We start from the raw sequence: 14,694 nt of genomic DNA on the forward strand, positions 1-14,694 counted from the left end.
AAGTCAAAATTACAAGAATCGAAATATTTCAAGAATAAAGTTGAAATGTTTAGAGAATAAATTCAAAATTACAAGAATAAAGTCTAAATATTTCAAGAGTAAAGTCGAAATGTTTTGAGAATAAAGTCAAAATTACAAGAATAAAGTAAATATTTTGAGAATAAAGTTGAAATTACAAGAATAAAGTCAAAATATTACAAGAATAAAGTCGAAATGTTTCGAGAATAAAGTAAAAATTTCAAGAATAAAGTTGAAATATTTTGAGACTAAAGTTAAAATTATGATAAAGTCAAAATATTTCGAGAATAGTCTAAATATTTCGAGAATAAAGTCGAAATGTTTTGAGAATAAAGTCAAAATATTTCAAGAATAAAGTTGAAATATTTTGAGAATAAAATCGAAATGTTTTGAGAATAAAGTAAAAATATTTTGAGAATAAAGTCGAAATGTTTTGAGAATAAAGTTGAAATATTTTGAGACAAAAGTTACAATTACTATAATAAAGTCAGAATATTTTGAGAATAAATTCGAAATTTTTTGAGAATGAAGTCGAAATTATGAGAATAAACTGACAGAATTTGAAATGTGGGCTGTGTTATATTAAAAGCAACAAAGCACAAAATTATTGCGATTACTGGGTGGCTGGTGCGCTACAAATAATGAATGGAAGAATTAAATTCGTAAAATTATTTCCAATCATTTACTGTATTATACTGTGAATAAAACAGCTTGTGAATAGTCATTTAATGTTATATACCTCAGAAAACACAACAATATAACATACGTTAACGATCCACTTCAACCTTTAGAACATTTTATTGTTGTATTTAATTAAATACAAGTGAGGAATGAAAGATTGGACGCCACAGACGTTTTTGCAGAGTAGGTAGTGGAATTTTCACAAAGAAAACAGTATAATTAAATGAAATGAATGTCTCATTGTAAGCGAGAAGACAACTGATTCACATGAAAACAGAGATCTGTCCCGCCACATTAAAGAGCGTGAAAAACACATTATTGCAAGACACATTTTTTTATATTTCGCTATAAAACTGACAGCTGAGACTTTGTTTTATATTAAAAGTACCAAAAGCACAAAGCATATTGCTATTATTGGGTGGCTGGCGCACTACATATAGGCCTAATGAATGCAAGACGGGAAATATTATTTTCAAGCATACTGTCCCTGCGAGTATAACACATGGTATGATTTCTGCTAATAATCCCACATATATTTAAATAAATTCTGGTGGCCTGGCAACTCCCAGTGCTCCCAGTCCGGGCCATATGCATGTGCAGACACTCAAAATATGATAACTTTAATTGCTACAATTTAATTCTCGTAATTTCGACTTTATTCTCGAAACATTTTGACTTCATTCTCGAAATTTCAGCTTTATTCTAAAAATATTTTGACATTATTCTCATAGTTTCGACTTTATTCTCAAAATATTGCGACTTTATACTTTTAATTTTAGATTTTTAAATTTTGTTTTAAAGTGGCCCCAAATCACCATCGTAATAAGATTTTTATACATATTTTGGACTTTGATGGCATGAAATGGTTACACTCAGTAATCTACTGGCGCTACCTGTTGCTATTTTTACCGCAACACAACTCTTGAAAAATACAATACTGATACTCCTTCAGTGGCTGAGGCGTCATGACAAGTGTTGGCATGTTTACATCCTGCCAGGATGGAATCTAGCGTTTCTTGTCTCTGCTGTTTGTAAGCTCTTTCAATAGCTGTGGTCTACTAAAAGGCATCAGGGCTAAAGTGGAGAGAACAAAGACGCAGGTCTTTAGGAAATTTTATTCGTCCACAGGTATCCTCCTATTCTTTTCTCCTCTTCTTATCGCTAGAAAAAAGCAGTGAAGACTTACACCGCTTCTCTTGTTGACTCAAAATTACAACCAAAATCCACACAATGTGGCATTGTATCAGTATTTTTTTTTCCAAGTTGTGTTGCGGTAAAAATAGCCACAGGTAACGCCAGTAGCTCACCGAATGCAAACATTGGACATCATCGAAATAATAGCGCCCCCCAGTCGATGAGGATTTTTTAAATAACGTAAATCTTTTATGCGTTTTCTACCATATATTTCAGTAAGAGACATCATCACTTATGATTTTGTGTTGACTTCAGCAGAGTGTAACGTGACAAATGCTCACTCCACTCCATACAGTGCATGTACGAGTTAAACATAATGTTTGCTCCTGTTTTTTTTTTGTTCATGCTCTCTCTCACTTTCTCCACTCGGTGGGCGAGTGACATCAGGAGAGCAGCGACATCATCATCAGACTAGCACAAACAGACACGCGCATGTGACGGCGTGAAAGAGAGGGAGAAAGAAAGAGAGTGTAGAGAGAGAAAACAGGGCTGTTGTAATGCATGATAGTATGATGGAGGACTACATTACTTGTTTGTAGGGGCGAAACATTACGAAGGTGAGGTCATTTATATGTTGCTTTCTGCATGTTCTGTATGTGCCTGCTGCTTTTGCAGTGACTGATGGAAAATAGGGTTTTTTTATTTATAGCACCTTCAGTGTGATCTGATTGGCTTAAGTGATATTCAAGAAGGTGTGTTAGAAATGTATTAATTTGTTTTGAAATATATAAGTTTAAAAATGCATTGTGTCTTAACATGACACAAGGTAGAAAATGTGACTTGTATGCTGTTATCTAATAATCTTGGTGTTGAGTGAGCGTACACTTGAGTGAGCATCATATACATATAGTCTTGTGGCATTTTAGCAGCTCGTATCAGTATTTTTTGTTTGCCTTCTTGTGTCAGATCTTCTGTGCTGTCTTTAAAGAGCAGCTGAGCTTGTGTGTCAGTCGCGCTGCCAGCAAACTACTTTATGAGCTGATTAGATGTGTGGGGAGCATGAATACATTAACCTTTTCCTCTACGATAGGGAGACGTAAAATACAATTTCATGTTTTTTCTCTTTCATATTTTCTCTCTGCCTTTCCGTTTCATCTCTGCATGTCCCCCTGGTTAGAAAACAGTACTGAATATAATACAGTACTGCAGAGTTTTTTTTATTATTATTATTATTAATTCGCTCATTCATTTCTAATGTTGGCTTAAGACTTTTCTTAAGCTTTTAGCTCATACAAGCTTATGACTTTCCTGCTTTCATGTTTGATGTCATACAGACAACAGTGATATATGTTTACAAATAATAACAGTACTTTCAAAACACACTTTTTTTTGTTTATCTATTTTGTCTAAAATAGTAAAACCCAATAGTAAGATTTTTAAGCCATTCCCAAAACATTGCATCTGTTCGGTGTCGTATCCGTTTTACCCCCAGCAAAAAAACATAAATAAAAAACTCATAGAAAAAATAACATGATAAAAGTTATTGCAATTAATAATGCTTAATACTGGAGTCTCTTAAACTTGACGCATAAGTAATGTAATGTTTGTCATGGAGGATGGTTTATGGTTAAGTATATTTTTATATTAAACATGAGGGGTAGTGTGGTGTATATGTTGAGCAATAATTCATTTACAGTGTTTGTGAAAGACAACTGCATTAATAATTTAATCAATTACTTTGAAAAAGGACTTGACATAGGCTATTATTCAGTTTGAATGATGCATAATTTTATTTTTCCTACTTACTTAATTCATTTCTAAACATATCTCATATTTAATTATTTTTAAAAAAATGTATAGTATAATATATTTAAAATACATGTAAATGTTGCTGTATGTTGTGTTTTTCATTACACAAAGTACAGTTTTATGTATTTTCATATAAAGCACAATTTTGCATTCGTTTCCCCATTTATGTAATATACGTAAGTGTATAAAGAGTTATTATGTGTAATTTTTTTTAAATATATAGGACCTTATGAAATCTATTTTATTTTTTCCCAAAATCCATTACATTTTTTTCCAAATTCAGTTTATTTTTTCCATTTAAATTTTTCTGGATTCCATTTCTCATTTTCTTTTTTCTAGATTGTTAAATCTAGAAATTGTTAAAAAATATTAAACAAAAAGCATTTCTAATGAAATCATGAAACTTACACAATTTAAGAGCAATTTTTTAAAAGTTTAACAAAATGTACATTTATAAGGCCCTATGAAATGTGTTTTAGTTTTTTTTTTTTTTTTTTTTTTTTTTTTTTTTACCAAATTCCATGTTTTCCATTCATTTTCTGGATTCTATTTAAATAGTTTCATTACACTTTATTAATCAAAATTATCTCTAATTGATTTTATTTTTTAAAACAATTTTATTTATTTATTTATGTGTATGTTATTTATATGCTTTTACATTTTTCTGGTAAATAAATATTGGTAAATTATTTTCTTCTATTAAATATGCCTTAAAAATAATGTTTTAGTAATATTTTTTATTAGTAATACTGTCATTACATTAATTAATATTTTTTCTGTCACAGTTTCTTCAAGTTAAATTGAACTTTTATTTTGACGGATTGCTGTGAAGACCTTTAAGTTTCTGTTTGTATATGATACGACGATATTTTTTCTCAAAAGAAACAGTGAAATGCTCATTAAGTGACTCTCAGAGCAGTTCTAGAGATTATGTTTATGTGTTCATGTACTCATATTTTCAGGCGGCAGAGGTTAAAAACACAGTGAGCGTCACACACGCTTCAGTATGTGTGTAGTTTGCGAAACTGCATGTCTGCGCCATTCATTCACAGAGACACGCAGGATTCATATGTAGGATTCATATTTCACATAGTATTTTTTTTTATGGCTTAATATTCACAGACACTAATTCATATCGGGTTTTGATTTAAGTGTACTGACATGAGTGAATTCCATTTTTATGACTAGATTCCATCCGAGATTTCCACATTGTGGAAATCATATAGGGCCCTGAATATAGAAAGTATGTATTGTTTGCAATGTAAAAGTTATCATGTTTTTTATTTACCTACAAATACATTATTTTTATGTACATAAATTTAATTGTGATTTTCCATTGGATATACAAATGTCAAGAGCTGAGAGTTTCCTTTTTATGCTGTTGTTTGTGCAAAATACCATTCATGTTTTTCATCAAGAGTCTTTAAAGCCATAAAGTAGCAGGCAATTGTTAAATCCAGAGCCATCTGTAAAATGTTGATTTCAATTGTGCATTGACAGATGCTGGAACCAAAAGCAGCTGAACAGGCTGATCTGGGTCTGCTGGGCTTCAGCCCTCACAGTGTGTCTGAGCCCTGTTCCCCATCATGCCCTTCTGCATCACCCATCATGAGAAGAGCCAATTGCAGCTCTCCAGCTCAGCGGCTCTCCTACCAAGATCTGCACTGCAGCACTGGGGACGCCAACCAAACCGCTCCTCCGACCTCTCGAGATGCCTGCAAACCTCCGTACCTGGAGACCTCCGAGATCTGGAAGGAAAGACAGAAAGAGGTGAAAGGAGGTGGGCAAGAATCAGAACTGGAGAAAAGAGAGCAGGGAGAGGGCGAGAGCGCTTCTGAGACCATCAGCGTTGGCGCCAGACCCACATCGTCATCGTCATCTTCCTCACCTCTAGTCATTCCCAGACTGTGCCTGGATCGCTCCTTTAATGCAGATGCACTGACCTCACCGTCGACTGATGACGATGAGGAGGAGGAGGAGGAAGATGATGAGGACAGCGACGAAGGCTTTCTGAAGAGGAGGAGTATGGTGGAATCAACTCCTAGCAGTGGGCCGCAGAGCGGAGGCTTGTGTGTGCAGAGGTCCCTCCACAGACGGACGCACAGCGAGGGCAGTTTGCTGCAGGAGCCTCGGTCTCCTCGCTTCATCTCCGATCAGGCCATCGACTGCATAGAGGCCAAGCGGGAGCCTTCGGAGCGCTGGGCGGTTCCCTCCCCACAGACCTTGAGGAAAGAGCTCACCAAGAACGGAGGATCCGTGCATCAGATCTGTCTGCTTTTTACTGGAAGGAGGGTGCGTACAAATTCGTCTGTGATAAATTACAAATACCATGACTTATTTGATGTCACTAGAATTAAATATGCTAAAATATTTCAAAACCTCAGTGATGATTCGCATTCGAACATAATTGAATTAGTAGTTGAGTTAACTCAGAATGCGTCTTTTGTAAATCTACCACAGGTTTGTGGCAAGCCGAACTGTAAGTGCGACACGGGAAAACCTGGTGTCAAAAAGAAGAAATCCAAGAATTTGTAAGTCAAACTATTTTCTTTTACATCCATAAGGTTATACCAAAAAAAAAGTCATTTTGCATTATAGTAATGAGAAATATCATAGAAATGCCTCATTATTACGAAAATACGATAAATAACAGTAACAAATAAGGTGCAAGCAGCGATTACCGGGGTTCCTGTGCTTTAAGGCATTTAAGCAAATGTGGAAAAAGTTGTTTAGCAAGTCTGTAACCACCTAAATAAATGATTAAATAAAAGGATTTTGGCAAATACAGGTAATTTAACATAGAAATATGATGTTTTTTAACGTTTATAACTGTTATGCGGCAGTTGTGGTCCGATTTCGATAAAACTCCCTTAAACAAGTGCATGCTTGTTTAGAATCACCTGTCACATGTGCTCACCAGGATTCATGATGTTTTGAGTTTTCCTTTAGGCTTTATAGGATTTTGGGTAATTTCAGACAGGCCCCTTTTCTAAACAACTCCACTGTTGCTTTCCAAAGGGTAAATTAAAAAAAAAATGTGATAATTATTGACCTAGTCCAGAGAATTATACTGCAGTGCTTTTTTTTCCAGAGTGGAAAACTTAGGATTAGTTCGCAAAAGTAGGTTTTTTATATCTTCTCAATCATTTAACAAACGATTTGACTGACAGCAGTGGTTCTAGAAGCAAAGTTTTCCAGAATGGAAAATGTTCTGTCATATAATACTAATATTGCAAATATTCTGTCATATGATACGAATATTGCGTATATGTGCAGAAAAAACACGCTATGTACAATCGGTGACACCCTTGAAAAAATATGATATTGCCCCCCAGTGACCGATTTCTTTCAAATTTCTCTCATACCTTTGGTCTGCCTTATCTAATAGGTGCTCAAACTTCATTGACTAATGACAACCAAGTTTTTTTTGAGATACGCAAATGACACTTGTGACAGTTTGGACCAAGACCGTGCACAAGGATTTCCATGTTGAAAGGACAAATGGTTGCGCAGTTATAGCCATTTTTATGTTTTCCCCCTGCAATAGCACCACCAAGTGGCCAAGCTATGTGATTTTTGTCCGGCTCAGATTGAGCTCTTACATAAGTGTTCTGTGTTTGGCAAAGATATCTCATTTTGTTCAAGAGTTATAGGCATTTACTAAAAGTGGCCCCGCCCCTTTCTAACATTTTGGAAAGTCGAAAGTTTAGCTTTTTTGGCAATTATTAATATTCACTCTCCAGAGAATCTTTCTGCACTGGTTTGGTTCCGATCGGGCGAAAAACCTAGGATTAGCTCGCAAAAGGAGGTTTTTCAAAAAATGCGAAATGCCCAAAAATTTCATCAGGCTCATGAATCTGAAATGTTTTTGTCCGACGTGAGCCAAGGACTCCACGGACATAAGACACTTGAATCTGTGACTGACGGTTTAGGAGTTTAGCGATTTTGTACTTTTGATCACTGTAGCGCCCCCGTCAGGCCAATTGAGGCAAGCCTTGGTCACGTTGTAGGTGGTGTGAGTACTACCATCCCTTCAAGTTTAAGTCTCTATGACTTACTGTTTGGTCTGCACGATCAGTTTTATGTGGAGATCGCTGATCCGTGACCTTAACAATTACAATAGGGTGTCAGTGCTACGCGCTTGAACCCCTAATAAAAAAACACTGGTAACATTCGATGCAAAATCAGTGTGGACACAACCACCCTACAGTAGTAAAAATCCATTCACTCCTTTTTTTATCCCCTAAAAACCTAAACAGTCTCAGTTATCAAGACATTTTGATTTTCTGAGCAGTATGACATCATATTGCTCAGGCCCCGCCCACCACCCCTGACAGACTGTCCTGTATTAGCATATTTCCGCCCTCAGAAACACTGTCTGCCATTTTCTCTGCACTTGAGCAGCTGTAGTTACAATGTCTCTTAAGCAAAGCAGGTGTTTAGTATTGAATGTTAAAGTCTTCATTTTCTCCCAACATCAGAGCCACTGAGGACGCAGTGGATTCTTTTGTTTTTGATGATAATACACCACCGAATACACAAAAGAACAGAAGCACTGAAAATGTACTTACCCTCAGGCCAACCAAGATGTAGATGACTTTGTTTCACCATTTGAACAGATTTGGAAAAAATTTGCATTACATCAGTTGCTCACCAATGAATCCTCTGCAGTGAATGGGTGCAGATTTCAACAGATCTGTACTGATAAACAAACAAACACATCTTAAATGGCCTGAGGGTATGCAAATCTTCAGCAAATTGTCATTTTTGGGTGAACTATTCCATTAATTTTCTTCATGCTCAATGTAATTTCTTGTAATAAGAAATGTAGCCATGTAACCTTGAGATATTTAGGTGTTCTGGTTTAAGAGATGTGGATGTAATGTTTTCCATTCTCAGGTTCACTGGAGGAAAGCATTATTTATCCCTTTACTATCTGTGTTCCTCCTACAATAAAGCTTACGGCTATAACCGGAATACATTTCCTCCCAGAAGCACTTGAGTGAACAGTTGGCTAATAAATCACCTGATGTGACGCCTTTTGTCTTGTCACACAGGGCCAAAGACATGAAAAACCGTTTAACTTTTCTGCGGAAGAAGACCAATGACAGACATGGAAGCAATCCAGCAAGCAAGCTTGAGAAAGTCCTTAAGTCCGACAAGTGAGTCCACGTGATTGTTTTCATTGCGTGTCATATGCGTATCATCGTTTTCAAGTATCGAGAGAGTCATTCAGGAAGACTGAATGGGTGCATAGGCTGAGCTTTGATGTATGTGTTGAGTGTGCAATCAAAACAACAGTGACGTTTGTGAGTTATTGAGTAGATGGCCTATTTTGTGCGCTATAATTATCCGTGAATGGGTCATTAGCGTGAGTCATGGCTTTGTTGACCGTTGTCTGCTCATCCACAGGCCGACTCCAGAGGAAGCGCTCAAATGGGCAGAGTCGCTCGATGCGCTGCTTTCTCACAAATGTAAGATATGTCTCATTCGATATGACAGCTGTGTTGATCTGTGCACCGCAGCAGCTGTTACTGCTGTTTTAAACCATGTAGTTTATCCACATTAACCTCTGCTCCTGGATGCAAATCCAGATTTACCCCAGATTCCCTTTAGCACTTATTTTGTTTTCTGATAAGTGTTAGAGTAATTTTCTCGTCCCTTTTTCAGATGGCCTGGTGGTTTTCCGCTCATTTCTGCAAACAGAGTTCAGTGAGGAGAATCTGGACTTCTGGCTGGCATGTGAGGACTTCAAGAGGATCAAATCACTGTCTAAAATGGCATCCAGAGCAAAAAAGATATTCACTGAGTACATCTCCATACAGTCCTGTAAAGAGGTGAGGTGAAAAAACGTTTTTTAGGTTTTCATATTAATTGTGTGGTATTAAAGGAGAAGTCTACTTCCAAAATAAAAATTTACAGATAATGTACTCACCACCCCCTTGTCATCCAAGATGTTCATGTCTTTCTTTCTTTAGTCGTAAAGAAATAGTTTTTTGAGAAAAACATTTCTGCATTTTTCTCCATATAATGGACTGATATGGTGCCCCGATTTTGAACTTACAAAATGCAGTTTAAATGTGGCTTCAAACGATCCCAAATGCGGTTGTAAATGATCCCAGCCGAGGAAGAAGGGTCTTATCTAGCGAAACGATCAGTTATTTTCATCTTGGATGACAAGGGGGTGAGTAAATTATTTGTAAATTGTTGTTCTGGAAGTGGACTTCTCCTTTAAAGATGATTAGTAAAGACAAAGATTCTTCGTTCTAAATTCTGCACAATTATGCATCAAATAAATTGTTTCAATTTTTATGATTTTGAAATGCCCTTTGGCAGTGCTATATACACAATGCATTAAGAGCCGGGGGATAAAAAAATTTTGAATTTAAAAAACTGGGTTAAACTGAACTTATTTTGTCTTCTGGGAAACATAAGTATCTTCTGTAGCTTCTGAAGGGCAGTACTAAATGAAAAAAAATATGATATTTAGGCAAAATAAGAAAAATGTCCACTTTCTGTTCAAAATTTACACCCCTGGGTTTTAATGCATTGTTTTTTCTTCTGAAGCATCGGTGAGCTTTTGAACCTTCTGTAATAGTTACATATGAGTCCCTCAGTTGTCCTCAGATGGACCTCAAAATCATATACTCATTGTTGGAAAGGGTTCAAATACACAAAAATGCTGAAAACCCAAAGAATTTGTGGGATCTGAAGGATTTTTTTAAAGAACAGTGAGTAGTTTAACTGTTCAGGACAAACAAGGGACTCATGAACAACTAAACAAAAACACAGCTGTAGATCATTCAGGTAACAACACAGTATTAAAAATCAAGCGTATGTACATTTTTGAACAGGGAAATATCTTATTCAGTTCTTATAAATGCATTTTTATTCAAATTATGACAAAAAGTATATGCAGACATCTTAATCATTAATTTTTGGTGACTTTATAAATGATTTATACCATTTGACAACCTAAACTAATGTTGCATTTCATAGACTTTCAGGAGCTTGACATGCTTTTATGAGGTTTTCACTTTTCTTTTTTTCTCTCATTTTCTTGACACTGAAAGACTCTTTGCGTGTTGGTTATACCACAATGACTTTGGTTTGACAGGAGAAAGTTTGCATATTCATAACATCTGACTACAAAGAAACAAAAATATAAGATTGTGCCAAAATACTTGTGGGATTTTGTACAAGAATTTCAGCCTTCAAAAGAGACTTTTTCTTCTTGATCTCAGATCACCATGACATTTTGAATCTACACTTAAAAGAAAAACCTAGACTAATTTTAATATATCACGTATTCCAGTCACAGAACTCCATTTGTAATGTTTTTTAAACAAATGATTTTGTGCAAACGCAAAAAGTAATTTATATACATAAACTGCCTTTCAAAAGTTTGGGATCAGTAAGATTTTGTTTTTAAAGACGTTTCTTATGCTCATCAAGGCTGTATTTCTTTGATCAAAAATAAAGAAAAAAATTAAATATTGTGAAATATTATTACAATGTAAAATATCGATCTTCTTTGAAATTATGATCAAAGCTGGATTTTCAGCATCATTACTCCAGATCTATCAGAAATCATTCTAATATGCTGATTTAATATCAGTGTTGGAAACAGTTGTGCTGCTTAATATTTTGTTTGGAACCTGTGATACGTTTTCAGGATTCTTTGATGACAAAAAAAGTTTAAAAGAACAGCATTTATTTAAAATAGAAATCTTTTCTAACAATATACACTAGCATTCAAATGTTTGGTGTCAGTACATTTTTATTCTTTCATTTTTATGAAAGAATTTAACACTTACTCAGCAAGGATGTGTTAAATTGATAAAAAGTGATATAGCAAAGACTTATATTGTTAGAAAATATTTCTATTTTTAACAAATGCTGTTCTTTTTACTTTTTTATTCATCAAAGAATTCTGAAAAAAGAATCACAGATTCCAAAAAAATATTAAGTATCAACTGTATACAACATTGATAATAAATCAGCATATTAGAATGATTTCTGAAGAATCATGTGACACTGAAGACTGGAGTAATGATGCTGAAAATTCAGCTTTGCATCAAATAAATGATATTTGAATGTATATTTAAATAGAAACCCTTGCTTTATATTACAATAACGTTTCACAATATTACAGTTTTTTTCTGTATTTTTGACCAAATAAATGCAGCCTTGATGAGCATAAGAGACTTCTTTAACCCTCTGGGCCTCTTCTGTTATTTTTGACCGAAAAAATTTATATTTTGAAATGTTAAAATCGTAGCTTCATCGGAATGAGATGACACTTGCTGACTTTTGTTGCATTAGCTATGTGAACACACAAAAAAAATCAAGAACATGATTCTGATATGTTAAATCCAAAAGCCTATATATGTATAATATGTATATAGGGAGATATACAGGAGCTTACATGACATTATACAAGTTTTTATTTTTTAATGACACCAAATGGCACAATTCTCACTTCAAAAAAAAAAAAAGGATTTTAAAAGGGTTCACTCTGTTTTAATGTGAAATGTTGCATTTGTTGAAAAATAATAATAAACATATTATATAAATAAATATATATTAATTGTAATGGAAAAAACAGCTAATTAAAATTATATAAATATTGCAAATTGTCACAAAATCCCCTCAAAATTCTAAATAATAATCAAAAAATATTATTGAACAAAAATATTTTACAATGGTTTCCCTGAAAAAACAAAAAGTTACATTTCAAGGCTTCGGTCACTTTTGACCGCGAAGGAGCCAAGTGTGACATTACAACATTACAAGTTTTACTGATCCCAAGCTTTTGAACAGCAATGTAAATCATACAGTAATTATTTAGAAACATACATACAGTTGTGTGTGGATAATAGTGAAAATAGAAAAAATAATGCATTTGAGCTGACAAAATAAACAATCAAAATTATATTTCTTATTTTACTTGTTTTCAGCAATAACATGTCCAATGCATTTTCAACTAAAGTCTCATTCTGTTTTTCTTGGCAAGAAACAGGATTCATTTGTGTGAGGATTTTTTTTATTTAACTTCCAGAGAGCAGATGTGCCAGAAAACCAATCCAAAATGCATATGTAAAGTGTCCTAATCAGACTCTTGTTTTATTTCAAAGGTCAATCTGGACTCGTACACCAGAGAGCACATCAAGGAAAACATGGAGAACATCTGCGCAGACTGCTTTGACCTGGCCCAGAGCAGAATCTTCGGACTAATGGAAAGAGACTCGTACCCTCGATTCCTGCGCTCTGACATTTACCTGGAATTAACCAACCAAAAGAGACCCGGCTCGGCCACGGATCCGTCTTAAAGCTACGACGACGACGAACGGTAGACGTTGAAACTTTTTAGATCAGTATTGCTGGAGACGTAGTAGAACAGAACGTGTCTACAATCACATAATCCACTGATGCACAGCTTCATAATGAAACGTCAGTCAGCTAAGCACCTTGGAGAGCTCAGCCCGATGGATCATTGCACGGACAGATTGTTTTTGGACGCTTCTGTGCTGCACCCTGTTGGACGGTTGCGGCAATAAGATGGCGATAAATGTGTTCTGAACATGCTGGAAGTGTTGACTCGAATCACTTTGCAAGTGGCCATAAATGCCTTGACACTTGTTGACCCAGTGGCAGTACGTAGAGGGTGCAAAGCATGATGGGTAAGGGAAAAAGAGAAATTTTGGTACTGTTTTGTTCAGCTTTACCAAGATACATTTTCACTATTCTTTCCTGCACAGACCTCAACATACTCCATTTTTACAAACATCCTAGCGTGATGATATTGGACAAAACTAAGTATTAGGTAACAATAATGTCCTTAAATTTTTTTGCAGTTGACAGCATGTTTCAGTATCTCTCAGTACTACTGACAGAACACTAATTTTTATTACTTTCAAGGGCTTTGGAAATATTTCCACATCTGTTTTTCGCGTAGTGGCCCCGTGGCTCTAACCCCTCATGTTTTACAAGTGCAATATACAGTTAGTTATTCTTATTAATATCTCTTAAACAAAAACAGTATATTAAAGGGGTCAGACGTTTTTTTTATATACATATACATACTGTACAGATGCTCTCCTGTAATGCATCATACAGGCTTAGTAAGCTTTGTGGTCTCAAATGAAAGAAAACGTAATTCCTTATGTAAATAACAGAGGCTGAGATATATGGACTAACAGTTGTAGTGATGTTAAAACTGAAGGTGTTTGTTGTCATTGCTGTTAGTCGATCACACGTCGAATATATCAGAGTAACATAACAAAAAGAAGCCAGAGTTTCTGTTTAATAGTGGCTTAACATAAAGGAGCATGTGTTGTACATTGACATATGTGTTCTGTGTTGATTTACACGTTTATTTACCAGTTAAGCTCTTTGGGAGACTCATGTTTGGCAAATACAGTGTCGGTTTCCTCCTGTCTTCATCCTAACAATATCCTTCCTTCTGTAATAATATTTCTTGTATTTATTTGTGGGGTCATATTTCACTCACTGCTGCCTTCATATGTAACATACTCTCATCAAATAAAATTACATTCAAGCATGAGGTCAACTGAATCTTTTTTTGCCATTTTTGAAACGTATTATTTGTATTATCATTTTGTTGTTGCTTTGAAATACCACAGGATTTTAATGCATAGCCCTTACGAAGAGGTTGTACATCTAAAAATCATTATACACGCACACACACTCATGTTTGTTTTTATGAATTGTGGGGACTGTCCATAGATCTCTATAGTTTTTATACTGACCAAACGATATTGTCTATCCCCTAACTCAACCCTAACCTAAACCTACCCCTTACAGAAAACATGTTTGCATTGTTACATTTTCAGATAAACATCATTTACTATTTTTAATCATTTTTTTACATTGTGACACACCATGTCATAAATGTCAGGTTCTACTATCCTTGTGGGGACATTTGTTCCTCACAATGTAGCAAGTATAAGTACACACAAACACACACACATATATATATATATATATATGACAGACAGGGTTGTAAAAATCTATTTGTCATAAATCCGT

General features: G+C 35.0%; 1 protein-coding gene across 5 annotated transcripts in view; it reads left to right on the forward strand.

Annotated features, from left to right (window-relative positions):
• LOC127165650 (regulator of G-protein signaling 3) overlaps positions 1-14,206 on the forward strand; it is a 51,765-nt gene extending 37,559 nt beyond the window's left edge. For 4 of the 5 annotated variants that reach the window (XM_051110473.1, XM_051110475.1, XM_051110476.1 and 1 more), the window contains 6 exons: positions 5,143-5,934; positions 6,103-6,173; positions 8,700-8,804; positions 9,055-9,116; positions 9,313-9,479; positions 12,780-14,206. In XM_051110473.1, coding sequence (XP_050966430.1) covers positions 5,143-5,934; positions 6,103-6,173; positions 8,700-8,804; positions 9,055-9,116; positions 9,313-9,479; positions 12,780-12,974 — 1,392 coding nt within the window. In that variant the 3' untranslated portion in view covers positions 12,975-14,206. Of the gene's footprint in view, positions 1-2,290; positions 2,451-5,142; positions 5,935-6,102; positions 6,174-8,699; positions 8,805-9,054; positions 9,117-9,312; positions 9,480-12,779 lie in introns of those variants that run through there. The other variant, XM_051110478.1, reaches the window with a different exon arrangement.
• The last annotated feature ends 488 nt before the right edge of the window (positions 14,207-14,694 follow it).

This window comes from Labeo rohita, chromosome 5 (assembly GCF_022985175.1).
Source record: "Labeo rohita strain BAU-BD-2019 chromosome 5, IGBB_LRoh.1.0, whole genome shotgun sequence".
Classification (NCBI taxonomy): Eukaryota; Metazoa; Chordata; class Actinopteri; order Cypriniformes; family Cyprinidae; genus Labeo; species Labeo rohita.